This window comes from Lithobates pipiens, unplaced genomic scaffold (assembly GCF_037356315.1).
Source record: "Lithobates pipiens isolate NorthernLeopardFrog02 unplaced genomic scaffold, aLitPip1_a1.2 Scaffold_24, whole genome shotgun sequence".
Taxonomy (NCBI): Eukaryota; Metazoa; Chordata; class Amphibia; order Anura; family Ranidae; genus Lithobates; species Lithobates pipiens.
Genome location: NW_027507786.1, coordinates 12,434,691 through 12,462,309, shown reverse-complemented (window position 1 = coordinate 12,462,309; position 27,619 = coordinate 12,434,691). Strand labels below are relative to the sequence as shown.

Here is a 27,619-nt window from a genome sequence, read left to right as displayed (position 1 = left end):
ATGGCTAACACAACACGCAAATAACACATGGATAACACAAGACATGAATAACACAACACATGGATAACACAACACATGGATAACACAACACATGGATAACACAACACATGGATAACACAACACGCGAATAACACAACACATGGGTAACACAACACGTGAATAACACGACACATCGATAACACAGCACATGGATAACACAACACGCGAATAACACAACACATGGATAGCACAACATGCAAGTAACACAACACATGGATAACACAGCACGTTAATAACAACACATGGATAACACAGCACGTGAATAACACAACACATGGATAACACAACACGCAAATAACACAACACATGGATAGCACAACATGCAAATAACACAACACATGGATAACACAGCACGTGAATAACGCAGCACGTGAATAGCACAACACATGGATAACACAACACGCGAATAACACAACACATGGATAACACAGCACCTGAATAACACAACACATGGATAACACAACATGTGACTAACACAACACATGGGTAACACAACACACGAATAACACAACACGTGAATAACACAACACATGGATAACACAACATGCAAATAACACAACACATGGATAACACAACACGTGAATAACACAACACGTGAATAACACAACACATGGATAACACAACATGCGAATAACACAATACATGGATAACAAAACACACAAATAACACAACACATGGATAACACATTCACATAGACTTTGAAGCTATTATTAAACATTCCCAGTATTTGCTTTCATGGTCTAACTCATCCCGAAAATCTGACAGTTGCAATCAGTCGAATTGAAGGACAAAGTTTGTAACTATTTCTGGCCACAGATTCTTCATATAAAATTTAGAGCACAACACCGCATACATTTGTTTGTCTGATCTTGGCTGCGGGCAAGCTGAATCACATTCTGGTTTCTTATATCTCTCGGGGACTCCAGACGTGAAATCTTCTCACCAAAATTCTCAACCTCAAGAATGTTAAAGTAACTCAGGCAGCTGATATGGGGCCCACGGGAGAAGAGTGGGAACCCAACATTCTAGATCAGCAACCCCCACCACCTTCCCCAATCCTTTCTGAGAACAAACCATGTTGATTTAAATAATATCCCTTATACAGCATTGAATAATTCTTTATTAAAGCCAATCCCGACTTTTGATAAAGAGATAACACATCTAAAGTGAGAACAATTTTTTGGCTGCTTGTGTCCTATTGCAGAGCTTTGCCCTCCCTTCCTGGAGATACAACAGGGGGCGAGAGGCAATCTCTCCAATGTGAGGAGCGTAACCTCTTGGACAGTTGTCACTTGAACGGGTGTCCTTATTAATAGATTTCTCCTCTATTCCTGTTTTGGTGACAGCTGTAAAATGTGGGATTGCCATCACTTTTAGTCCAATAGACAATGGTCCCCAAACAGAGGGCGCGAATCTACCCAACATAGACACAGACAGCACTTAGTAGAGGAAAATGGAGCACCAATTCGCATTCTAATTTGTTGTTGCATTCAATAAATAGCCAACGTATATCAGGGGTTTCAAGGGGCACCCTTCATCAGGGCCTGAAAATTAAAGAAAAAAAAGGGGGGGATCAAATTTGGGCAATTAGCGATAAGCTCTTGGGGAATTTCAGTTCGTTTTGAAAAACATCTGCTTCCAATACTCAGTTTAGCAGCAATAAAAACCCAACAGGTGTTGTCATCCTACCCCACTCCAATCTTATGTAGCACCCTCTTAGATTAGGTTGCTAGAGAGGCGCAGGTACATTTACTCTTTTTTGTCTCCCCTGTAAACATTGGAGCAGTGTTTGATTACTTTTGACTGCTCTGGGTCTCACGGGCTGCAGGCTCATCTACTTCTCCCTGCCTTCTAGTAGGTTCTAGAATGTAGTGGGCTGGAAGAGGCAGACCCTAGTCCTTAATATATATGCGGTCTCAGCCTCCCCCTGGAGGGAAGGTGCTCAGTAGGTGGCTGTGAAGGAGATAAATAGCCTGAGGCCTGGAGCAGCAGGGATCTTGTCCTAGATGAGGAGATCCCAGCCTGAAAAACTGCTGCACTTCTGGGCAGGTTAGTTTAAACCTGCCAAGGAGCTCACAAGAAGCTGGGGGGGGGGGGGGGGCTGTCACAGAGAATTCCCTAAAGTTTCAGCTCAGTGGAAGCTGGGGGGGGGGGGGGGCTATTGCAGAAGTTCCTTCAAGGTCCCAGCTCAGGAGGAGCAGAGAGGCCTATTTTTCTTGGAAGCTGTTTTTGAGCCAAGTGAAGGGGGGTGCAGTGAGGATCCGGCCTGAATGGTACAGCGTTTAGCTAATTTTGGTATCCAAGTATCTGGAGACACGGTAGAGTCAGGGCTGGACTTACCATTGGGCTTGACTGGACTCAAGCCCATGGGCCCCTCCCAATAGGGGGCCCCGCCAAGATACATAGCTGAGTGTACTCGGGTCCGCTCACAGTCACGCCCAGTCCCGCCCTATGATGGACATAACACTGGGACTGGGTGTGACTGTGAGCCAAGGTGAGTACACTCGGCTTCACTTGGGACTGCGAGAGGACCCGAGAGCCGCCGTGATACACAGGACTCTGTACCTCGGCCACGCCATTTTTAAACTTCAAGACTGCAATGACAAGGCTGCAAATGACACTGGGGCAAGGGTGCAAATGACAAGGCTACACTGACAAGGCTGCAAATGACACTGGGCAAGGCTGCAGATGGACACTGATAAGGCTGCATTGATGGGCATTTAAATGTAAGTTTTTACCTTAAACTTCTCTCCTAAAAAAAAATTTCCTTAACATTCCCTCCTAAACTTGGGGTGCGTGTTATACGCCGATAAATATGGTAATGTATAGAAGGTAGGGCCCGAAAATGACTCAAGCCCATGGGCCCCCACCACCCTAAGTCCTGCCCTGGGTAGAGTAGAGGCCTGGAAGTGGGATCCTAATAGTTGTCTGCTGTTTAACCCCTTGTGTTACTGTGTTTGTGCTTAGAACTTGCCCTGCTGGCAGTCCCAGAAGTGCTTGTGTCTCTAGTCTCTGCCAAGAGGGAGGGATGCCCCTGAAGAAAGTAGACAGAATAGAGAGACCCCTGCAAATACTTTTTGCACTAAATTCTGGAGTATCCCAAAGTTTCCCTGTACCCTTTCTAAGTTTAACCAGCAATAAAGCTTAAAAAGACACCCTCTGCCTGGTTATTGTGAAAGAGTGTTGTTTGCGTAGCTGCCTAGGGACCCAGATGAGAAGAAGAACCTGGGACCTGCAAGTGGCCTTGCACAACACAGAAAAAATATGCCTTAGATATATTGCTCTTAAACATGAACTTCCCATTTCAATCAGCGTGGTTCTTCTCCTACATGTCTTCACTGAGATACAAGTCAAATTTCAAGCCTCCCTTAGCAGTACACTCTCCAAAGCTCATCCAAACCAATAGGTAGGGGGTTTGGCCATTGTAGTTGGTTGCTTTAAACTTATCTTGTCTCCTTCGCTCCTTCTTCTTAAGTAATGCATATGTGGGTAAGGTTGCTTCTCTCCTTTCAACTTGGCCTTCTTTCACCTGAACAATTGCAGTTTTGCCACACAATCAAACCCAAAGGTAGAGATGAGTTTGGATTAAGCTTTGGTTTGATCCAAACCCAATAGGAACCTGTCAGTGGGGGGTATTGCCCATCCTGAAGCTAGAAATACACAAAGGGGTGGGGATGGTCATAAGGCCATATTAGTTCAATGACATTGACCAATAGGTCCATATGGCCATAGTAGGTTTCACGTGAACAACTGCTGCATTATAATGAGCAAAATCTGCCAGACCAGCATCCCTGTAAGTTGGAATGAGCTTGGGTTTGACTTTGGTTTGACCCAAACCTAGAAGGAAGCTGCCAGTGGAGGATTCCCCACCAGGCAGCTGCAGATGCAGGGTGGGGGACGCTTGTGACATTTTTGAACTTATATGGCCAATAAGGTCATAGTACGTCAACAACATTGACCAGTATGGCCACGTGGCCAAAATAGGTCTCTGATGCCCTCCCCGCTCCCATCCCCAAGGCATCACCACCCCTTTGTGTATGTGCAGCTGTGGGAGGAGAGGAATTCCCTACCTGAAGCTTATTGAACTGGCACTGACAGCTTCCCTCGGGGGGGTTGCACTAAACCCAAGCTGAACCCAAGCTCATCCCTACCTACAGGGATGCTGGTGTGGTAGTGAATACAAAGTTACCATGCGATATGTAGGTGCTGCACACTGGCAGCTCAGTGTGTAAAAACTATGAGAAGCGGCCTCAGCCTCCACTCCTCCTAGGCCTGTGCCCCCCCCTACTTGCGCGTTGCGACCTGCCACCAGGGCTATTATAACGGGGTGCAGTGAATACAAAGTTATTAGCTGTTCACAGGTGTACAGCCAGCAAAGTCAACAGGCTTTCCAAAAAAAAAAGGGGGGGGGAGTCCTTTTTCCCCTGAAACACGGCGGCTCCATCTTCTAATATTCTTAACCAAGTAACATTTTTAACCAATCCCAAGCAAGATGGAAGTTTTAGTTTTTTTTACTAGGCACTCTTAACCACAAACCCAAAAGTTGCACCGCGGGCAGCAAACTGTACGCAGCATCTGCAATGAACCATCAGCAATTTGCAGCCTCTATTGATATTAACAGCCGCGTTCTTTGTTTGCCCAACAAACAGAACATGAATGAAATGTTTCTTTCCAATAGCAAACACTTACCGTGAAATAAGAAGGCTTTGCTGCCATTGTGAGCGCCAAACACTTGTGTGACACCGCGCGTGCTGTTGTCAAGTAGAAGCTCTGAAATAATGTCAATTTGCAGATCTGGGTCTGTTCCAAGTCCAATCACTGAAACGGCAAAAAGAGAGGAAATACAGTTTAGAGAAGAAAAAAAAAAAAAAAAAACGTTCAGATCTGGGAATTTTTTTATTTTTCTCAAAAAAAAAACTGCCATGCTAATTTGTTCAGCAACGGGAGCTCAAAGCGGTAAACCCAAAGCCAAGAATGTAATATATTGCAGTTTACTAATCTACTAATCATTATTCCAGGCAGTGGCAACTGGTGGCAGCTAACAGTACACCCACCACCCCCCCCCCCCCCCGGGCGGTTGGGTCATCAGGACCAATGGAGCACTTACCCCACCAGCTTGTGGCATCCCCTTCCCCTGCTCTCCTCCACGGGCATCACAGGTGGCATCCCCTTCCCCTGCTCTCCTCCATGGGCATCACAGGTGGCTTCCCCTTCCCCTGCTCTCCTCCACGGGCATCACAGGTGGCTTCCCCTTCCCCTGCTCTCCTCCACGGGCACCACAGGTGGCTTCCCCTTCCCCTGCTCTCCTCCACGGGCATCACAGGTGGCTTCCCCTTCCCCTGCTCTCCTCCACGGGCATCACAGGTGGCTTCCCCTTCCCCTGCTCTCCTCCATGGGCACCACAGGTGGCTTCCCCTTCCCCTGCTCTCCTCCACGGGCACCACAGGTGGCATCCCCTTCCCCTGCTCTCCTCCATGGGCATCACAGCCGTCTTCCCCTTCCCCTGCTCTCCTCCATGGGCATCACAGGGGGCTTCCCCTTCCCCTGCTCTCCTCCATGGGCATCACAGGTGGCTTCCCCTTCCCCTGCTCTCCTCCATGGGCATCACAGGTGGCTTCCCCTTCCCCTGCTCTCCTCCACGGGCATCAGAGACGGCTTCCCCTTCCCCTGCTCTCCTCCACAGGCACCACAGGCGGCATCCCCTTCCCCTGCTCTCCTCCACGGGCATCAGAGACGGCTTCCCCTTCCCCTGCTCTCCTCCACAGGCACCACAGGCGGCATCCCCTTCCCCTGCTCTCCTGCACGGGCATCACAGGTGGCTTCCCCTTCCCCTGCTCTCCACGGGCATCACAGGTGGCTTCCCCTTCCCCTGCTCTCCTCCACGGGCATCACAGGTGGCTTCCCCTTCCCCCTGCTCTCCTCCATGGGCATCACAGGTGGCATCCCCTTCCCCTGCTCTCCTCCATGGGCATCACAGGTGGCTTCCCCTTCCCCTGCTCTCCTCCACGGGCATCACAGGTGGCTTCCCCTTCCCCTGCTCTCCTCCACGGGCACCACAGGTGGCTTCCCCTTCCCCTGCTCTCCTCCACGGGCATCACAGATGGCTTCCCCTTCCCCTGCTCTCCTCCACGGGCATCACAGGTGGCTTCCCCTTCCCCTGCTCTCCTCCATGGGCATCACAGGTGGCTTCCCCTTCCCCTGCTCTCCTCCATGGGCATCACAGGTGGCTTCCCCTTCCCCTGCTCTCCTCCACGGGCATCAGAGACGGCTTCCCCTTCCCCTGCTCTCCTCCACAGGCACCACAGGCGGCATCCCCTTCCCCTGCTCTCCTCCACGGGCATCAGAGACGGCTTCCCCTTCCCCTGCTCTCCTCCACAGGCACCACAGGCGGCATCCCCTTCCCCTGCTCTCCTGCACGGGCATCACAGGTGGCTTCCCCTTCCCCTGCTCTCCACGGGCATCACAGGTGGCTTCCCCTTCCCCTGCTCTCCTCCACGGGCATCACAGGTGGCTTCCCCTTCCCCCTGCTCTCCTCCATGGGCATCACAGGTGGCATCCCCTTCCCCTGCTCTCCTCCATGGGCATCACAGGTGGCTTCCCCTTCCCCTGCTCTCCTCCACGGGCATCACAGGTGGCTTCCCCTTCCCCTGCTCTCCTCCACGGGCACCACAGGTGGCTTCCCCTTCCCCTGCTCTCCTCCACGGGCATCACAGATGGCTTCCCCTTCCCCTGCTCTCCTCCACGGGCATCACAGGTGGCTTCCCCTTCCCCTGCTCTCCTCCACGGGCACCACAGGTGGCATCCCCTTCCCCTGCTCTCCTCCATGGGCATCACAGCCGTCTTCCCCTTCCCCTGCTCTCCTCCATGGGCATCACAGGGGGCTTCCCCTTCCCCTGCTCTCCTCCATGGGCATCACAGGTGGCTTCCCCTGCTCTCCTCCATGGGCATCACAGGTGGCTTCCCCTTCCCCTGCTCTCCTCCACAGGCACCACAGGCGGCATCCCCTTCCCCTGCTCTCCTCCACGGGCATCAGAGACGGCTTCCCCTTCCCCTGCTCTCCTCCACAGGCACCACAGGTGGCTTCCCCTTCCCCTGCTCTCCTCCACAGGCACCACAGGCGGCATCCCCTTCCCCTGCTCTCCTCCACGGGCATCACAGATGGCTTTCCCTTCCCCTGCTCTCCTGCACGGGCATCACAGGTGGCTTTCCCTTCCCCTGCTCTCCTCCACGGGCATCACAGATGGCTTTCCCTTCCCCTGCTCTCCTCCACGGGCATCACAGATGGCTTCCCCTTCCCCTGCTCTCCTCCATGGGCATCACAGCCGTCTTCCCCTTCCCCTGCTCTCCTCCACAGGCATTACAGGCAAATTTCCCTTCCCCTGCTCTCCTCCATGGGCATCACAGGTGGCATCCCCTTCCCCTGCTCTCCTCCATGGGCATCACAGGTGGCTTCCCCTTCCCCTGCTCTCCTCCACGGGCATCACAGGTGGCTTCCCCTTCCCCTGCTCTCCTCCACGGGCACCACAGGTGGCATCCCCTTCCCCTGCTCTCCTCCATGGGCATCACAGCCGTCTTCCCCTTCCCCTGCTCTCCTCCACGGGCATCACAGATGGCTTTCCCTTCCCCTGCTCTCCTGCACGGGCATCACAGGTGGCTTTCCCTTCCCCTGCTCTCCTCCACGGGCATCACAGATGGCTTTCCCTTCCCCTGCTCTCCTCCACGGGCATCACAGATGGCTTTCCCTTCCCCTGCTCTCCTCCATGGGCATCACAGCCGTCTTCCCCTTCCCCTGCTCTCCTCCACAGGCATTACAGGCAAATTTCCCTTCCCCTGCTCTCCTCCATGGGCATCACAGGTGGCATCCCCTTCCCCTGCTCTCCTCCATGGGCATCACAGGTGGCTTCCCCTTCCCCTGCTGTCCTCCACGGGCATCACAGGTGGCTTCCCCTTCCCCTGCTCTCCTCCACGGGCACCACAGGTGGCTTCCCCTTCCCCTGCTCTCCTCCACGGGCATCACAGGTGGCTTCCCCTTCCCCTGCTCTCCTCCACGGGCATCACAGGTGGCTTCCCCTTCCCCTGCTCTCCTCCACGGGCATCACAGGCGGCTTCCGTCTCCTCCCTCCTCCTCGTGCCCAAACGGAAAGCTTCTCCTTTTGGCCAATCGGGAAATGGATCTCAGACGTGCTTCCTGATTGGCCGGGGGGAGAATCAGTGTGAAAATAGAAAATATTCATACGCTAATGTCACACAACTGGGTTGGGCTCTGAGCACAGTGTTCTGCGCCCTGAGCTCACCCTTTTTTGAAGCCTATTAGAGCCTCTGGCTCTAATCACATGCTTAAAAAAAAAACATCCCCCCCCCCAACTGGAATCCATGCATCTGGGTCCCTGCAAGTAGATCAGGGGGCCGGGCGCATGGATGGGGGATGGCGCCTGTGCAACCCTAATGGACGGGCCGCCACTGATTCCAGGTATAGATATTTTTACATAGTTACATTGTTTCAGCTTGGAACAAGGTAACAATGTATATGCTATCCCCGTGGGATCCCTCTAGAAGCTGGAAATCACTGTATACTACCACAACTACACTGCTACTGCACTGCTACTACACCGCTACTACAGGGATCTCCACTGGCTTCCGGGTCCTGTGCTGAGCGGCTGGCCTGCCGAATTCTGAACACCGGAGGTCGGCCGGTCAGCACGGGCGCCATGCAGATATTGCTTTGCATTTCCTCAATGAATCCAAAGTGTCTCTGATTGGATTAGGCAGAGATTGTGACATCACCACCTGCCTCTCCACCTTGTCCAATCAAAAAATGCTTTGCTTTGACCATGCCTGCACAATATGTGCTGCTGCACTCCCCCCCCCCCCCCCGCCCCCACTGTACAGGTGAAAGTTTCATGCTCCAAACTTTGTGGGAACAGTTTAGGGATGGCCAGTGCACAAGATCCATAAAGACATGGATGAGCGAGTTTGGGGTGGAGAAACGTGACTGGCCTGCACAGAGTCCTGACCTCAACCCAATAGAACACCTTTGGGATGAATTAGAGCGGAGACTGCGAGCCAGGTCCTTCTCATCCAACATCAGTGCCTGACCTCGCAAATGCGCTTCTGGAAGAATGGTCAAACATTCCCATAGACACACTCCTAAACCCAGGGCTGGTGTTAGACTATTTTGCAATCTAGGCAAAACCAGCTAATCCCAATTGTACCACCCCCCCCCCCCCCCCCCAAAAAAAAATATCTAACTTCAAAATGTTTAGAAACAGCAACAAATGTAAAAGCAACAAAAAAGATGAAACTCCTACATTTTTTTATTTGAAAAAAATAAATGTTATAAAATGCCAAAGAGACAGCCCAATCCAGCAAAAGGACATCCCAATCCAGCAAAGAGACATCCCTACTTAGCAAAAAAGCATCCCTACTCAGCAAAGAGATAGCCCAATCCAGCAAACGTACATTCCAATTTAACAAAGAGACATCCCTATTTAGCAAAACGACATCATTATTCAGCAAAGAGACAGCCCAATCCAGCAAAATTACATCCCAATCCAGCAAAAACACATCCCTATTTAGCAAAAAGACATCCCTATTCAGCAATTAGACAGCCCAATCCAGCAAAAGTACATCCCAATCCAGCAAAGAGACATCCCTATTTAGCAAAAAGACATCCCTATTCAGCAAAGTGACAGTCCAATCCAGGAAAGAGACAGCCCAATCCAGGAAAAGTGCATCCCAATCCAGCAAAGAGACATCCCTATTTATCAAAAAAAAGACATCCTTATTCAGCAAAGAGACAGTCCAATCCAGGAAAGAGACAGCCCAATTCAGCAAAAGTACATCCCAATCCAGCAAAGAGACATCCCTATTTAGCAAAAAAAAATCCCTATTCAGCAAAGAGACACTCCAATCCAGCAGACAGACCAATCCATTAAAGGGACATATGCAAATAACAAACAGAAAGCAAAATCCAGCAAAGAGACAGCCAAATCCAGCAGCCCCTGCGGGACAGCTGAGCCCTGGCCGTGGCTGTGCCCTAGGTGGCAGTGCGCCCTAGGCGACTGCCTAGTTTGCTTAGTGGTAGTACCGGCCCTGCCTAAACCTTGTGGACGGCCTTCCCAGAACAGTTAAAACTGTTATAGCAGCAAAGGGCGGAGCCAACTCAATATTGAACCCTACGGACTAAAACTGGGATGCCATTAAAGTTCATGAGCGTGTAAAGGCAGGCGTCCCAATACTTTTGGTAATATAGTGTATATGTGAGAACTGTCAGAACTGGCCGGGGGTTGAAGTGGATAAAGAAAACGTAATGAAAAAAATATTAATTATTTGAACAAAAATGAAAATTCAAATAAAGAAAAAAACCTTAAAAAAAAAAAAATCCGCACATTGGGGTGAGGATTCAGATCTGCGAATCAGAGGCAGGCACAAGGCAGATGTCTTCGGCACTTAGCCGCTCTTAATTACGCGGCGCTGACTGTCTAATTAGGAGCACCTGCCGTCATTACGGTGAACGTGAGGCTGAGTAAGGTCTGAGAAGGCGATACATCAATGGTGGAGAGATCACCGTCCAATCTATAATGACTTCCATCCATCCCGGGACGAATCCCCCCAGACAAAACGCCGTCCAGTTTTTTTTCCTCTACACATCCTGGCCCATCCCCCATCACTCCGCCGCCATTCAAAAGATATTCGTTAATCGCCTTTCAGCCAAACTGAATTCAATTCTCCCGTCTCCTCCCGCTGGATGTAGTGGGCTTTGCCGTTTTATCGGGAGACCCAACAGACGTCACCGGCTAACGCCGGCGAAGATGTCAGCTACCACTTAGCACATGCAGCTTATAATTGGCCTTTTCACCGAATTAATTTGGTATTTAGCGGCGATGAGCCCTTCCATAAATATAAATTGCGGAGAATGTATTCAATTCACAAGTTTTGGGCCAAAAATAGACCATTAACGCGATCGTTCTAGAAAAAAAAACGATTTTTAGAGCTTTAACCACTTGCCGACTGCTGCGCACCGATGTACATCGGCACAATGGCAGCGGTGGGCAAATGGGCGTACCTGTACGTCCGCCTTTAATAGGTGGGGCTAGCGGGAGCATGCACACGCGCGGCGTACAGCGTGACCGTGCCCCGCGGGACCCGCGGACTCAATGTCCGCAGGTCTCCTTGCCGATGGCGTCACGGAGTCGCAGAACAGGGAGATGCAAACAAGGAATTTCCCCCGTTCTGGCTTATGAAATGACAGATATCTACTGCTCCCTGTCATCGAGAGAAGTGATCGCTGTCATGTCAGTGGTAGCCCATCCCCCCCCCCCACAGTTAGAATCACTCCGTAGGACACACTTAAAGCGGGAGTCCCCTGGGACTCCGCGTTTTTTTTTTTTTTTTTAAAGCCAGCAGCTACAAATACTGCAACTGCTGACTTTTAAAATAGTGACACTTACCTGTCCAGCGCGCCCGCGATGTCGGCACCCGAAGCCGATCTCTCGATCGTCTTGTCGGGTGCTGCCGCCGCCATCTTGGGTATGGGAATCAGGAAGTGGAGCCTTTCGGCTTCATTTCCCGGTTCCCTACTGCGCATGCGCGAATCGCGCTGCGCAATAAGGATGGTCCCCGCTGCCTCTGGGATCTGTGTGTTTCCCAGCAGGCAGCGGGGCACTTGCGGAAAGGGGCGTAATCTACGCCCCTTTCCGCAGAGAGCTATCCCGGAAGTGGGTGCAGATACCTGTACTGTACAGGTATCTGCACCCCCCTCCCCCCTGAAAGGTGCCAATTGTGGCGCCGGAGGGGGGGAGGGTTCCGATGAGCGGAGGTCCACTTTAGGGTGGACCTCCGCTTTAACCCCTTGATCGCCCCCTAGTTACATAGTAGGTGAGGTTGAAAAAAAAGACACAAGTCCATCAAGTCCAAACTATGTGTGTGATTATATGTCAGTATTACATTGTATATCCCTGTATATCCCTTTATCCCTGTATGTTGCAGTCGTTCAGGTGCCTTACCTAATCGTTTCTTGAAACTATCGATGCCCCCCCCGCTGAGACCACCGCCTGTGGAAGGGAATTCCACATCCTTGCCGCTCTTACAGTAAAGAACCCTCTACATAGTTTAAGGTTAAACCTCTTTTCTTCTCATTTTAATGAGCGGTTAGTGTTTAACCCCTTTCCCTGCCAGTGTCATTTACACAGTAATCAGTGCATTTTTCTAGCACTGATCGCTGTATAAATGTGAATGGTCCCAAAATAGTGTCAAAAGTGTCCGATGTGTCCGCCATAATGTTGCAGTCCTGATAAAAATCGCTGATCGCCGCCATTACTAGTAAAAAAAAAATGATTACTAAAAATACCATAAATCTTTCCCCTATTTTGTAGACGCTATAACTTTTGCACAAACCAATCAATATACGCTTATTGCGATTTTTTTCCCAAAAATATGTAGAATAATACGTATCGGCCAAAACTGAGGGAAAAAATAGTTTTTTATGTATTTTTTCTGTTTTACGCTATTCTTTTATTTTCTAGACTATCCCTTTTTTTTCCTATTGTATTTTTTTTTTTTTATATTCTACTTTCTATTCTTTTATTTTGTATTCTGTTCTGTTTTACTCTATTATATCTTATTCTTGTATTTTATATTCTATTCTTTTCTATCCTATTCGTTATTTTTGGATTCGCTTAAACGTGTTACTATTTCCTTTTTTTTCTATTCCATTTTATTCTTCAAATTTTATTCAAATTTTATTTGAAAGCTATTCGAATTCGATTTGAAAAAACGATACAAATTTGAATTTCATCCAAAATTTTGATTCATTATTTCGGATTAGTTTAAATGTGTTACTATTTCCTTTTTTTTCTATTCTATTTTATTCTTCAAATTTGATTCGAATTTGATTTGAAAGCCATTTGAATTTTATTTGAAAAAACTATTCGAATTAGAATTTCGTCCAAAATTTTGATTTGTTATTTCGGATTAGTTTAAATGTGTTACTATTTCCTTTTTTTTTCTATTCTATTTTATTCTTCAAATTTGATTCGAATTTGATTCGAAAGCTATTTGAATTTGATTTGAAAAAACGATTCGAATTAGAATTTCGTCCAAAATTTTGATGCGTTATTTCAGATTCGTTTAGATTTGTTACTATTTCCTTTTTTTTCTATTCTTCTAATTTGATTCAAAAACTATTTGAATTTGATTCGAAAAAACGATTCAAATTAGAATTTCGTCCAAAATTTTGATTTGTAATTTCGGATTTGTTAAAATTTGTTACAATATCCATTTTTTTCTATTCTTCGAATTTGATTCAAAAACTATTTGAATTTGATTCGAAAAAACGATTCAAATTAGAATTTCGTCCAAAATTTTGATTTGTTATTTCGGATTAGTTTAAATGTGTTACTATTTCCTTTTTTTTTCTATTCTATTTTATTCTTCAAATTTGATTTGAATTTGATTCGAAAAGCTATTTGAATTTGATTTGAAAAAACTATTCGAATTTGAATTTCGTCCCAAATTTTGATGAGTTATTTCGGATTCGTTTAGATTTGTTACTATTTCCTTTTTTTCTATTTTTCGAATTTGATTCAAAAACTATTTGAATTTGATTTGAAAAAACAATTCAAATTAGAATTTCGTCCAAAATTTTGATTTGTTATTTCAGATTAGTTTAAATGTGTTACTATTTCCTTTTTTTTCTATTCTATTTTATTCTTCAAATTTGATTTGAATTTGATTCGAAAAGCTATTTGAATTTGATTTGAAAAAACAATTCGAATTTGAATTTCGTCCAAAATTTTGATGCGTTATTTCGGATTCGTTTAGATTTGTTACTATTTCCGTTTTTTTCTATTTTTTGAATTTGATTTGAAAACTATTTGAATTTGATTCGAAAAAATTATTCGAATTTGAATTTCATTCAAAATTTTGTTTCGTTATTTCGGATTTGTTAAAATTTGTTACAATTTTCGTTTTTTTCTATTCTTCTAATTTGATTCAAAAACTATTTGAATTTGATTCGAAAAAACGATTCAAATTAGAAATTTTATTTGAATTTGATTCGAAAAGCTATTTGAATTTGATTTGAAAAAACGATTCGAATTTGAATTTCGTCCAAAATTTTGATGCGTTATTTCGGATTCGTTTAGATTTGTTACTATTTCCTTTTTTTTTCTATTCTTCGAATTTGATTTGAAAACGATTTGAATTTGATTCGAAAAAATTATTTGAATTTGAATTTCGTTCAAAATTTTGATTTGTTATTTCAGATTAGTTTAAATGTGTTACTATTTCCTTTTTTTTCTATTCTATTTTATTCTTCAAATTTGATTCGAATTTGATTCGAAAGCTATTTGAATTCGATTTGAAAAAACGATTTGAATTTAAATTTCGTCCAAAATTTTGATGCGCTATTTCGGATTCGTTTAGATTTGTTACTATTTCCTTTTTTTTCTATTTTTCGAATTTGATTAAAAAACTATTTGAATTTGATTCGAAAAAACGATTCAAATTAGAATTTCGTCCAAAATTTTGATTTGTTATTTCGGATTAGTTTAAATGTGTTCCTATTTCCTTTTTTTTTCTATTCTATTTTATTCTTCAAATTTGATTCAAATTTGATTCGAAAGCTATTTGAATTTTATTTGAAAAAACGATTTGAATTTGAATTTCGTCCAAAATTTTGATGCGTTATTTTGGATTTGTTTAGATTTGTTACTATTTCCTTTTTTTTTCTATTCTTCAAATTTGATTTGTAAGCTATTTGAATTTGATTCAAAAAAACTATTCAAATTTGAATATTGTTCAAAATTTTGTTTCGTTATTTCGGATTTGTTAAAATTTGTTACAATTTCCGTTTTTTTTCTATTCTTCGAATTTGATTCAAAAACTATTTGAATTTGATTAGAAAAAATGATTCAAATTAGAATTTCGTCCAAAATTTTGATTTGTTATTTCGGATTAGTTTAAATGTGTTACTAATTCCTTTTTTTTCTATTCTATTTTATTCTTCAAATTTGATTTGAATTTGATTCGAAAAGCTATTTGAATTTGATTCGAAAAAACGATTCGAATTTGAATTTCGTCAAAAATTTTGATGCGTTATTTCGGATTCGTTTAGATTTGTTACTATTTTTTTCTGTTCTTCGAAATTTGATTTGAAAACTATTTGAATTCGATTCGAAAAAATTATTCGAATCTGAATTTCGTCCAAAATTTTTATTCGAAATTTCGGATTTGTTTAAATGTGTTATTATCGTAATTCGGGAAATTCAGATACCTCAAAATAATGAGACATTTGTCTGAATTTCAATGTGGAATAAAACGCACCGCACACGTCTACTATGTAGCGCACAGTGATGATGTCATAGCTACTTTTTTATTTGTGTTTTATTGAGGAACATATCCAAATAAAAGCGCGCGTGGCGGTGAGTTCAGCTCAGTTTATCTCTCTGTGTGTCACTCGGATCCCTCATTTGAATACTTTCCGTCCACCGCCGTCGTGATTTCAGGGTCTATTTCTGAAGCGCGGCGTTTTATTCTTCCCCTCTCCGCTCTGGGAGAACAATGGGGGACGCAGATGCCATTTACCGGCTGAAAGTATTTCACCTTTGATGCACCCGCTGTGGTAAGAGGCAATGCAATATATACTATCCACGTCATATATTAACAATACGGGAAAAAAAATGAAAAAAAACTAAAAAAACATGCGGAATAACTGATAATAACGCCCTTCACCCCGACCGCAGCAACCAGAGAATCTCAGGGACAAGGACGGAAGGTTGTGAATTTTACTCACGTCGTGCCAACGACACAGCGCTGGCACCTGGCAGATCCTTCGCAAAGGGCTGGGCACCCTGTGTAATCTCCGAGCTGCTGGGGGAACTACAAGCCTCAGCACACCTTAGCAGTCGCCGCTGCAAAAGACGGGAAAATCGAATTATTTGGAAGCGAATATCTTCTGAAATGGCAAGCCGATGTTAACCACTTTGGTACCGGGCGCTTAAAACGCGCTGCCTGCCCAGGCAAATTTTCAGCTTTCGGCGCTGTGGCACTTTGAATGACAATTGCGCGGTCCTGCAGCGCTGTACCATTAGGACTTTTTTATCATTTTTTTTTTTCACACAAATAGAGCTTTGTTTTGGTGGCATTTAATCACCGCTAGGTTTTTTTTATGTTTCACTAAAAAAAGAAACAAATAAAGACCGAAAATTTTGAAAAAAAAAGTTTCATGGTTTGCTATAAGATTTTGAACACAGGTAATTTTTCTCCTTCGTTGATGGGCACTGTTGAGGCTGCACTGATAGGCACTGATAAAGCAGCACTGAGAAGTGGCATTAATGGGTGGCACTGATGGGCATTGTTAGGCACCGGTAGGCACTGGTAGGTGACACTGATAGGCAGCACTGATCGGTGGCACTGGTAGACATCGATTGGCAGCACTGGTGGGCATTGATAGGTGGCACTGTTGGGCAAACGTAAATGGCTCTGTGTGCACTGGTAGGTGGCACTGGTGGGAAAGGTAAGTGGCACTAGTGGGCACTGGTAGGTGGCACTGTTTGGCAAACGTAGATGGCTCTGTGGGCACTGGTAGGTGGCATTGGTGGGCACTGGTAGGTGACACTTGTGGGCACTGGTAGGTGGCACTCTTTGGCAAATGTAGATGGCTCTGTGGGCACTTGTAATTGGCACTGGTAGGTGGCACTGGTTGACACTGGTATGTGGCACTAGTGGGCACTGGTAGGTGGCACTGGTGGGCACTGGTAGGTATCACTGTTGGGCAAATGTAGATGGCTCTGTGGGCACTGGTAGGTGGCACTGGTGGGCACAGACAAGGCAGCGGCGGCTCTCTGTGTAAGGGACCGAAGTCCCTCTGGCAGAAGCCGGTGATCGGCTTTTTTTTCCCCTCAATCTGTCAGTGTGAGGGGAAAAAAACAATTACCGATCTTCTGTTTACATCACGTGATCAACTGTCATTGGCTGACAGCTGATCACGTGGTAAGGGGCCAGGATCAGCCCCTTATTCTGATCTGTGATCAGCCGAGTCTCATAGACTCGGTGATCACAAAGTGCTCCGTGCGCACTCCACAGGGAAGTCTATTCACGGCCTCCCGGCAAGTAAGGTCCGCGCTGTAGCCGCGATTTGGCTATAGCGCGGGCGGGAGGGGGTTAAAGATGTAGCCAGGTGCTTGGCTAAGAACAGAGAGTGAGAGAAAGTTCAAGGAAGAAAGGGAGAGATCCCTGAAAGTCACACATCTATGGTGTCCTGCAGAGATTAATGGAGTGGCAACCTCAGCCTGTCCAGGCCATGCCCTCCCAACGCGTTTCACTCCACCCCCCTTCAGAGCGTAGTAATGAGGATCCCCATGACTACGCTCCGGGGGGCGAAGTGAAACACGTTGAGGCTGAGGCTGTTGAGACTCCATTCATCTCTGCAGGACAGTGGTCCTCATCCCCAGTCCTCAAGTACCCCCAACAGGCCATGTTTGCAGGTTTTCCTTTATCTTGCACAGGTGCTTTAAATCAGAGTCAATGGCTTTGTATTTTGGACAGCTATTTTTTCTAAGAGAAATTTGCAAAACATGGCCTGTTGGGGGTACTTGAGGACAGGGTTGAGGACCACTGCTGTAGGACAACATAGATATGCGACTTCAAAGGGTCTCTCACTTTCTTCCTTGAACTTTCGCAGGAGCCAGGATGGGCTACACCCCCTGACAGCACTCTAGCAGCAGCTGCAGGTTCACTACTTGCAATACGCCTTCCTTATCGAGCCTGAGCGGCACACATACATTTTCCAGGTCACGGAGAGTGAGAGAAACACTGTCTGCAGCTGCACCCTATAGCTACTGCCCGGCGGTGCTGAACTGGTTAACAGCTATACCAGCCAGAGGAGGGCGCTACTGAGCAGGGAAGGAAACAGACTGAGTCAGGCCGCACTGCACTGTGGGAATTGTAGACCACAGGAGAGATACTCTACTGAACTTTTCAACTGCATTTCCAAGAGAAGAGATAGCCAGGAGGAAAGTAAGAACTGCATTTTCTCAGGCTGTATAGGACACAGCTTCCTCTTGCCGTGAGGGAGACCAGAGAGAGCACATTGCTGTCCAGTGTGCACCATCTCTGTGGTCTAAACAGGATCCAAGACGCTAAGATCAGGGGAGCCAGAGAGTGTCCTAATCACTGTGTGTGGCCGGATGGTAAGCTTCAAAATTGCTGGGACTGGTGAGCTTCTGCTGTTGGGATTTAATATCTGCTACTAGAAAAACTGAGCCTTCGAGAAATGGATCATACAGCTAAATATTATGCCCCCACTGAAGGGAGGGAACCAGACCATAGGGCCACCTGTTCTCCCCTCCAAAACCTTCAGGAAAAGGACCTACACCCTACTTATTAGGGGTGAGTAAAGTGCACAGTGTTGTGCAAAAGTGCTAAATAAATAAGTGCTTAGGGGTGCACAACATGGTCCTCCTTCGAAGACAAAGGGCCTCCTCCCAGGGCATAAAACCCCCTGATGGATACTAGGTTACCCGTAGGCCACCCAGCCAAAAAACAGGTGGACCTCATTCTTCAGGGGACCTGTCAAGGCAAGCTGCACCCACTTATAAGGTGGGATTCCCACCAAGGGAGACCCCGTGGGGGGCAGATCACCAAACTAGAAGGATACGTGCCCCTCCAAGACTTTCAGGGTAAGTCTGAGGACCTACACCCTACTAATCAGGTGTGAATTAGACTTGTGCACAATGGAAAATTTCGTTTAGTTTCGGTTCGTTGTCATTCGTAAGATACATAATTTCGTTCTGTTATATTCGTTATGTTACATTAATACGTTTTCGGATAATTCGTTATTATTCCTAGAGTGTCGAATTCATTCGTTCGTATTCATTGAAATTCGCTATTTATGTATGTATAGACATTCGTGATAATGATTCGTAGTTTGGAAAGTCGTTTGTTTATTGAATCTTTTAACACACACAATGACAACGTCTCTTCTCCTCGGCTCAAATACAATACAACACCCTTCTCACTCAGTTCTCAGGAATGCACTTTGCCAGTAATCCAACCTCCGGCACAAAATTAATTAGCTGATTGGACTATAAGATTTACTTTGAGCTGACCTTTTGTTTCATTAGATCTTTAACCACTTTCAGACCGGACCATTTTGCTGGTCAAAGACCAGACCACTTTTTGCGATTCGGCACTGCGTCGCTTTAACTGACAATTGCGCGGTCGTGCGACGTGGCTCCCAAACAAAATTGACGTCCTTTTTTTCCCACAAATAGAGCTTTCTTTTGGTGGTATTTGATCACCCCTGCGGTTTTTATTTTTTGCGCTATAAACAAAAATAGAGCGACAATTTTGAAAAAAACACATTATTTTTTACTTTTTGTTATAATAAATATCCCCCAAAAATATATAAAACATTTTTTTTCCCTCAGTTTAGGCCGATACGTATTCTTCTACATATTTTTGGTAAAAAAAAATCGCAATAACCGGTTATTGATTGGTTTGCACAAAAGTTATAGCGTTTACAAAATAGGGATAGTTTTATAGCATTTTTATTAATAATTTTTTATTATTATTTTTTTTACTAGTAATGGCGGCGATCAGCGATTTTTATTGTGACTGCGACATTGTGGGGGACCCATCGGACATTTTTGACACATTTTTGGGACCATTGTCATTTATACAGTAATCACTGCTATATAAATGCAGTGATTCCTGTGTAAATGACACGGGCAGTGAAGGGGTTAACCAGTGGGTGGCAGTGTAGGGGTTAAGTGTTCCTAGGGGTGTGTTACTAACTGTGGGGGGGTTGGGCTTTCATTTAGTGAACACTGATCTCTGCTCCAATCACATGGAGCAGAGATCAGCGTCACTAGTTGCTAGGCAGAATGGAGAAATGTTGTTTACACAGCATTTCCTCCATTCGGCCGCTCCGTGAGACGATCGCGGGGATGCCCGCGGCGATCGAGTCCACGGGTTCCGCGACTGGACTCACGGGGGTCCCGACCAGCGCGGGAGCGCACCGCCAGCGGCGCGCTCCCGATGGCAGGGCGGCATTGAATATTGGACGTACCTGTACGCCAATATGCCTGCCGGTGCCATTCTTTTGACGTACATCATCGTGCGCTGGTCGGGAAGTGGTTAAAGAATTACCAAATTCATTTGAATTCATTTGTTATATTTCTTTCGTATTCGTTGTTATTCGTTATTTTTTTATTCGGACATTCGGAATTTAGATTAGTTACGAAACGAATTGCACAAGTCTAGTGTGAATTAAGTTCATAGTTCTGTGCAAAAAAGTGCTAGATAAATGCCATGGGTGCCACTATAGCAGGTCTTCCCGGCTAGTACCCTACAAAATTCTGATATTGCCCACACCGACAATTTGCCATATCGGGCAGCTTGCAGCTATCCTCCCCTTCCCACCAAGCCGAATCTCATGCTCATGGGGTTACGGAGGTTCCCAGATACTCTGATCATAAATAATTAAGCTGATCTCATCAACAGTTCTATCAGGGCAAAAAAAAGGACAAAGTTAATTAGAAATCATTTTATCACCCCTTGCCTTTCTCCTGTAATAGGTAGAGTGATATTTTTCTGTTATGAGCACCCGGCTGCGCTGCATGCTCATGCTCTCTCTCTCTCTCTCTCTCACACCCCGAGGCTTCTGGGAAAGATTAGTCAATAACCACCAAAAAAAATCCTCTGGTTGGCGTGCAATAAAAATGCACATTATCACCGGTCATTTATAATGAAATTATATATAAACCCGGCACGGGGCCCTAATGGATACCATAAAATGACAGGCGCAGGCGATGTGCTGAGGATCCGGAATGAATTCTCCAATAACATGACATTAAAATAAAACTCGGCCGGAGCTTTGAGGCAGATTAATCCTCCAGGATCTCGGAGGAATAATTAGACCTGAATGGGGTGAAGGAGCTTCTTAAAAGGATATTCGGGATACGGGAGGAGCCTGGAAAGAAGGTCAGGTCAACCGTGGCTGTAGGAGAGCTTGTTAATCCCTTAATGAGACTCATCCTGGCCCCGGAAAGTGGAGATGTATGGAAGCCGCTACTGCTGCTCTGGTTTTTTTTAAAGGCGCAGGCTCCGCCGCGGTCAATATGCTCCCTACGTCTCAGTTTGGGAGCTCAACGACCTGGAAATAAGCATGCAGAAAGGGACCGTAGACATTTCCAGACTCTACTGGCTGCATGACTTGTTCTAAGTCATTGACTTGCTGGAAGCCGAAAGTCTATGTGTTAGGTGGTAGTGCTTCATGAATATTAGTTAAGGTTGGGTTGCTTGTTGGGGTGGATCAGTGCAAAGAAGGCAACGAGCGGAGCTTATGCTATGGCCGGCTCCTTAGGACATTGGTGGAGAATCTGTTCAGCAGACAGTCTATGAGCGTGTGGTGAGGAGCGTCTAATACAAATGGTTGTACAGGTAGGTGATTGGTCTAAGGCAGTGGTGGTTAACTGGAAAATTATAGAAAACTTCAATTGTGGCCTCTGACACCTTCAGGTGGCCCCCAGTACCTCAACCAACCAATGTTGGTTCTGCTACATTGTGTTGCAGCATATCACAATGCACACTGAAGTTGAAGTACAGAAACTCATTACATTGGGGTCAGGGAGTGCAATAATAACCACCAGCATTGCTGTCAATGAGCACAATAATAACTGCCAGCTTTGGTGTCAGTGGATGCAAAAATAGCCCCCTGTATTGGTTTCAGGGAACACAATAATAACCCAGAGTATTGGTGCCAGTGGATGCAATAATAGCCCCCAGCACTGGTGTCAGTGGATACAATAATAGCTCCCAGCATTGGTGTCAGTGGATACAATAAAAGCCCCCAGCACTGGTGTCAGTGGATACAATAATAGCTCCCAGCATTGGTGTCAATGGATACAATAATAGCCCCCAGCACTGGTGTCAGTGGATACAATAATAGCCCCCAGCACTGGTGTCAGTGGATACAATAATAGCTCCCAGCATTGGTGTCAGTGGATACAATAAAAGCCCCCAGCACTGGTGTCAGTGGATACAATAATAGCTCCCAGCATTGGTGTCAATGGATACAATAATAGCCCACAGCATTGGTGTCAGTGGATACAATAATAGCCCACAGCATTGGTGTCAGTGGATACAATAAAAGCCCCCAGCACTGGTGTCAGTGGATACAATAAAAGCCCCCAGCACTGGTGTCAGTGGATACAATAAAAGCCCCCAGCACTGGTGTCAGTGGATACAATAAAAGCCCCCAGCACTGTTGTCAGTGGATACAAAAAAAGCTCCCAGCATTGGTGTCAGTGGATACAATAATAGCCCACAGCATTGGTGTCAGTGGATACAATAATAGCCCACAGCATTGGTGTCAGTGGATACAATAAAAGCCCACAGCATTGGTGTCAACTCATACAATAATAACCCCCGGCATTTGTGTCAGTGGGAACAATAATAACCCCCAGTATTGGTGTCAGTGGGAACAATAATAGCCCCCAGAATTGGTGTAAATAATAGCCCCCAGCAGTGGTGCAGGTGGATGCAATAATAGCCCCCTGCATTTGTTTCAATGGGCACAATAATAACCCCCACATTGGTGTTATTTAAAGCAATAATAACTCATAACATTGGTGTCAATGAGTACAATCATAATCCCCCGGCACCAATGTCAATACTATTACCCCGCCCTTTAGTGGTTACTGGCAGCATGGGGCCCCTCCCCAAATCCTTACCAGACCTTTGCCTGAGCATGCAACCCCCCCCAACCATACCAGGCCATATGCTCTCAACATAATAGGGTTACCTTGCCTGGGCCCCCCCCCCCCATGGAAAAACACCTTGTTCCTATGCGCACGAAGACAAGGGCCTCTTCCCCACAACCCTGGTCTGGTGGTTGTGGCGGGGGGGGGGGGGGGTCGCAGGGAACTTTTTTTTGGTATCTATCCTTTTATAAAGTATTTATTAAAAAAAGAGATGCCACAATTATGTAAATTCTGGTGCTTTTCTAACACAAAGCTTTCATTTAAATATATTCCTCAATAGCTAGGAATATAAATCCACCTTGAGTGAACCAAATGCCTGTGCAAAAGTTAGATATAGTAACAGTGACATCATCACTGTGCTGTACAGAGCCTGTGCCGAGAGCATAGCTGTGGGAGGGGCCCAGCAGGCTCCACCCTTTACAGGCTGCCTGCATAAAACTACCCGGAGGGGGCGGAGACAAGACCAGTCATCCTGCAAAAGGAGAGGGAGCAGAGCTGTGGGAGGGGTCAAGCAGGCCCCACCCACTGCAGATAACTACAGGAAGGGGGCGGAGACAAGACCAGTCATCCTGCACAAGGAGAGAGAGCAGCAGTGATTGGTCTTTATTACAAGACGGAAAAGTCTCACACTGGATTACTGCACAAATCTGGAAGAAATACACAAAGATCAAAGAGATTCAAGAAGAATACACATGACCGATTGATTTAGACAACATTGGCTTATCATGGCACCACCTGCCTAAAGTTTGCGTGTTCTCCCTGTGCCTGTGTGGGTTTCCTCCGGTTACTCCAGTTTCCTTCCACACTCCAAAGACATGCTGGCAGGTTAATTGGCTCCTGTCTAAATTGGCTCTAGTATGTATGAATGTGAGTTAGGGACCTTAGATTGTAAGCTCCTTTAGGGCAGGGACTGATGTGAATGTATAATATATATGTAAAGCACTGTGTAAATTGACAGCACTATAGAAGTACCTGTAATAAATAAATAAATCCCAGAGTTCAGCTTTAAGAATAATTGGAATACCAGCAAGACCTCACTCTGTCGACCTGATTTACTGCAGAAAATTATTCAAACGGAACGCAATTATTTTTTACCCTCTCCCCCTTTGCGAACAGCGGGCAACATGGGAAATATATATTATATATCCAACATATACTTAACGACTCTGTGGGGAGACGGTTCCCCCTCCGCCGGCGGTATCTGGAGCATCGCTGAGCTTCCGCGTATATAAGTGCTTTGAGCGACCCAACCTAGATTTCTGAGACAGAAATTGATGGCATAGATGCCGAGCCGGGGACAAGCGCATCAACAAAGTCATAGGAGGGGGCGATATTTTGGAGAGTGGGTGCCATGTGAAAGACATATGGGGTAATTTATATGCAGAAAAATTAGACCAGGTTTCTAGGGCAAATGATGGAAAATTTAAGCAAAGTTGTGCAAGTGGCTTAAAGCCAAATGCACGTGTTGTATATACTTTATATAGTATACCACATACATGTTGTATATACACTGTATATAGGGATAGATAGATAGAGAGATAGATAGATAGATAGATAGATAGATAGATAGATAGATAGATAGATAGATAGATAGATAGATAGATAGATAGATAGATAGATAGATAGATAGATAGATAGATAGATAGATAATGATTTGATCCCCTGCAGATTTTGTAAGTTTGCCCACTTACAAAGAAATTAAGGGTGTATAATTTTTATCATAGGTGTATTTTAAATGATAGAACCAAAAATCCAGAATAAAAAACACCCACTAGAGACTCTGCTGAACTTTTGAACTGCATTTCCAAGAGAAGAGATAGCCAGAAGGAAGGCATGAACTGCATTTTCTCAGGCTGTACAGGACACAGCTTCCTCTTGCCGCAAGGGAGACCAGAGAGAGCACATTGCTGTGCAGTGTGCACCATCTCTGCGGTCTAAACAGGATCCAAGACACTAAGGCCCCTCACAGGGGGTGCCTATGGAGGGCCCACTTAAACAACATCCCCAAAAAGGGGTCGCCCTCAGAGCCCCGACATCACCGTCCATCTAGAATGGGGATATGCAATTAGCGGACCTCCAGCTGTTGCAGAACTACAACTCCCATGAGGCATAGCAAGACTCTGACAGCCACAAGCATGACACCCATGGCATGATGGGACTTGTAGTTTTGCAACAGCTGGAGGTCCGCTAATTGCAGATCCCTGATCTAGAAGATGGAATCCAGCGTAGCTGTGCGGACTAGCAACATTTTTGGCTGCCCGCCACGATTGCACAGGTCCGTGCGGGGGGGGGGGGGGGGGGTGGATGGGACTGGACCAGGCTAGAGCCGAGGAAGGAGGGTGGATGCCCGCAACAGAAAGCGGCAGCCAGGATGGCAGAAGTTGTCCACTTCCAATGTAATCTCAGATGGAGCAATTACCTGGGGTTCGGGACAGATGACCACTCCATGACACAAACAGCTTGTGTCCAAGGTCAGTCGTCTGTCCCTCACCATAGACAATCATTCCATAAAATGATTACATGTAAACATCGAGGATGGCTGTGGCTGCTGTCAGCCTTTCATTGCTTTGAACAACCTGAGCAGCTTCAACTGTCTTCAAGCACCTGAAAATCCAACTGCACTTGAGGTGGAGCTCTAAGAGCAAAAGGTGGAGCATCAAGAGGAAGGGGTGTGGTTTACAGATGACAGGGTGGGCATTAAACAGGAAGGGGTGTGGCATTGACAGGAAGGGGTGGGTCATATTTAAATTAGGGGGTTCACAAGTTTAGTCCTGCTTAGGGCAGCACAAAACCTAAATACACCACTGGGCATAGCCTAATCTTTTTTATGCCTAGTGTCTGTCAATAAACAAAAGAGAAATTGTCACTCATTGTTTATAGCGCAAAAAATAAAAAATGCAGAGGTGATCAAATACCATCAAAAGAAAGCTCTATTTGTGGGAAAAAGGGACGTCAAATTTGTTTGGGTACAAACGTTGCACGCCCATGCAATTTTCCGATAAAGCAACGTAGTGCCATATCGCCAAAAATATGGCCTGGTCCGGTCGTTAACCATTTCCAAACTGGCGCACGCCGATGTATGTTGGCAGAATGGCACGGACAGGCAAATGGGCGTACAGGTACGTCCCTTTAAATTCGCCACTGTGCCATTGCGTGCGCGCCGGTCAGGACCTCTGTGAGTCCGATCCCGGGTCCCGCGGACTCAATCGCCTCACTGAGAGGAAGAACGGGGAGATGCTAAAGTAAACAAGCATCTCCCTGTTCTGCTTAGCAACAGTGTCACTGATCCCTGTCCCTGTGATTGGAGTAGAAATCAGTGATAAAACACAGCCACGCCCCTCCACAGTTAGAAACACGCCCCTAGGACACACCTAACCCCTACACTGCCACCTAGTGGTTAACCCCTTCGCTGCCAGTGTCATTTACACAGGAATCAGTGCATTTGTATAGCACTGATTGCTGTATAAATGACAATGGTCCCAAAAATGTATCAAAAATGTCCGATGTGTCTGCCAGAATGTCGCAGTCACAATAAAAATCGCTGATCGCCGCCATTACTGGTAAAAAATAAATGTATTAATAAAAATGCCATAAAACTATCCCCTATTTTGTAGATGCTATAACTTTTGTGCAAACCAATCAATAATCGCTTATTGAGATTTTTTTTTACCAAAAATATGTAGAAGAATTCGTATTGGCCTAAACTTTCAAAATTGACGCTCTTTTTTTGTTTTTTAGCTCTAAAAATAAAAACCGCAGGGGTGATCAAATACCACCAAAAGAAATCTCTATTTGTGGGGGGAAAAAAGGCGTCAATTTTGTTTGGGAGCCACGTCGCACAACCGCGCAATTGTCAGTTAAAGCGACGCAGTGCCGAATCGCAAAAAAAGTGCTCTGGTCTTTGGCCAGCAAAATGGTTCAGTCTGAAAGTGGTTAAGTGAAGTCACGATGAGATATTGAGAGGAAATTGGCTCCTATATGAGCACCAGTCCTCCAATTCAGGTCATGAAAAACTGCAGCAATAAACTCTCAGAGATAAAACATAGGAGTGAGATTAGAAGAGACTGACAAAAAGGCTTCAGACAAGGGATATATGTACTGATCAGCCTATAAAGCAGATTATCAACCAGTGCAGACAAACGCTACACTACAGTATATGGTCTCCCCCAGCGTGATATTTGCTGATAAATGGGTCACTGGGTTCAGGGGCGTAGATAAGGGGGGGGTCACTGGGTTTAAAAATCTTAAAACACAATCCTAGTCGGGGATTAGAATGAATTAAATGCTGATGCCATCTGTAAAATATTTGTTTCAAATGGAGAAAAAAGGAGCAATCAGCAACAAGAAAGAGGCGAGGGCAAGAAAGAAAGGGAGGAAAGGGGATTGCAGTGTTTCATTGTTACCCAAAGCATAAAAATGCAAAAAGGAGCCAAACCAAAATGGTGAAAGAGTCCAAGTTGCTGTAATGATTCCTAGTAGGTTTACATAAAACATTCAATGCATTTCGGTTGGCAATGATTTTATGCAATGCCCTTCATCGAGGCTTGGAAATGTTATAAGGACTTAAAGCCTAACACCAGGTCTGTCATGACTTTAACCACTTAAGGACCTAGCCATAGCCAGTAGCCAATAGCTGCCCTATTGTCAGTTTTCATCCGTCGGACTAGCACACAGACAAACTGATTTTTTGACCGGACTCTAGTCCGTCGGAAAGATTTGAAACATGTTCTAAATCTAAAGTCTGTACAGCAAAGGTCCGATGGAGCCCACACACGATCGAATTGTCCGACGGATTCGTTCCATCGGACCTTTGC

At 45.8% G+C, this 27,619-nt stretch overlaps 1 protein-coding gene across 1 annotated transcript in view; it reads right to left on the bottom strand.

The window, feature by feature from the left end:
• Nucleotides 1-27,619, bottom strand: part of NELL1 (neural EGFL like 1) — a 1,213,537-nt gene that overhangs the window by 1,110,291 nt on the left and 75,627 nt on the right. The window contains exon 2 of the mRNA XM_077453437.1: nucleotides 4,729-4,857. Within this exon, the coding sequence (XP_077309563.1) occupies nucleotides 4,729-4,857 (129 nt within the window). The remainder of the gene's footprint in view (nucleotides 1-4,728; nucleotides 4,858-27,619) is intronic.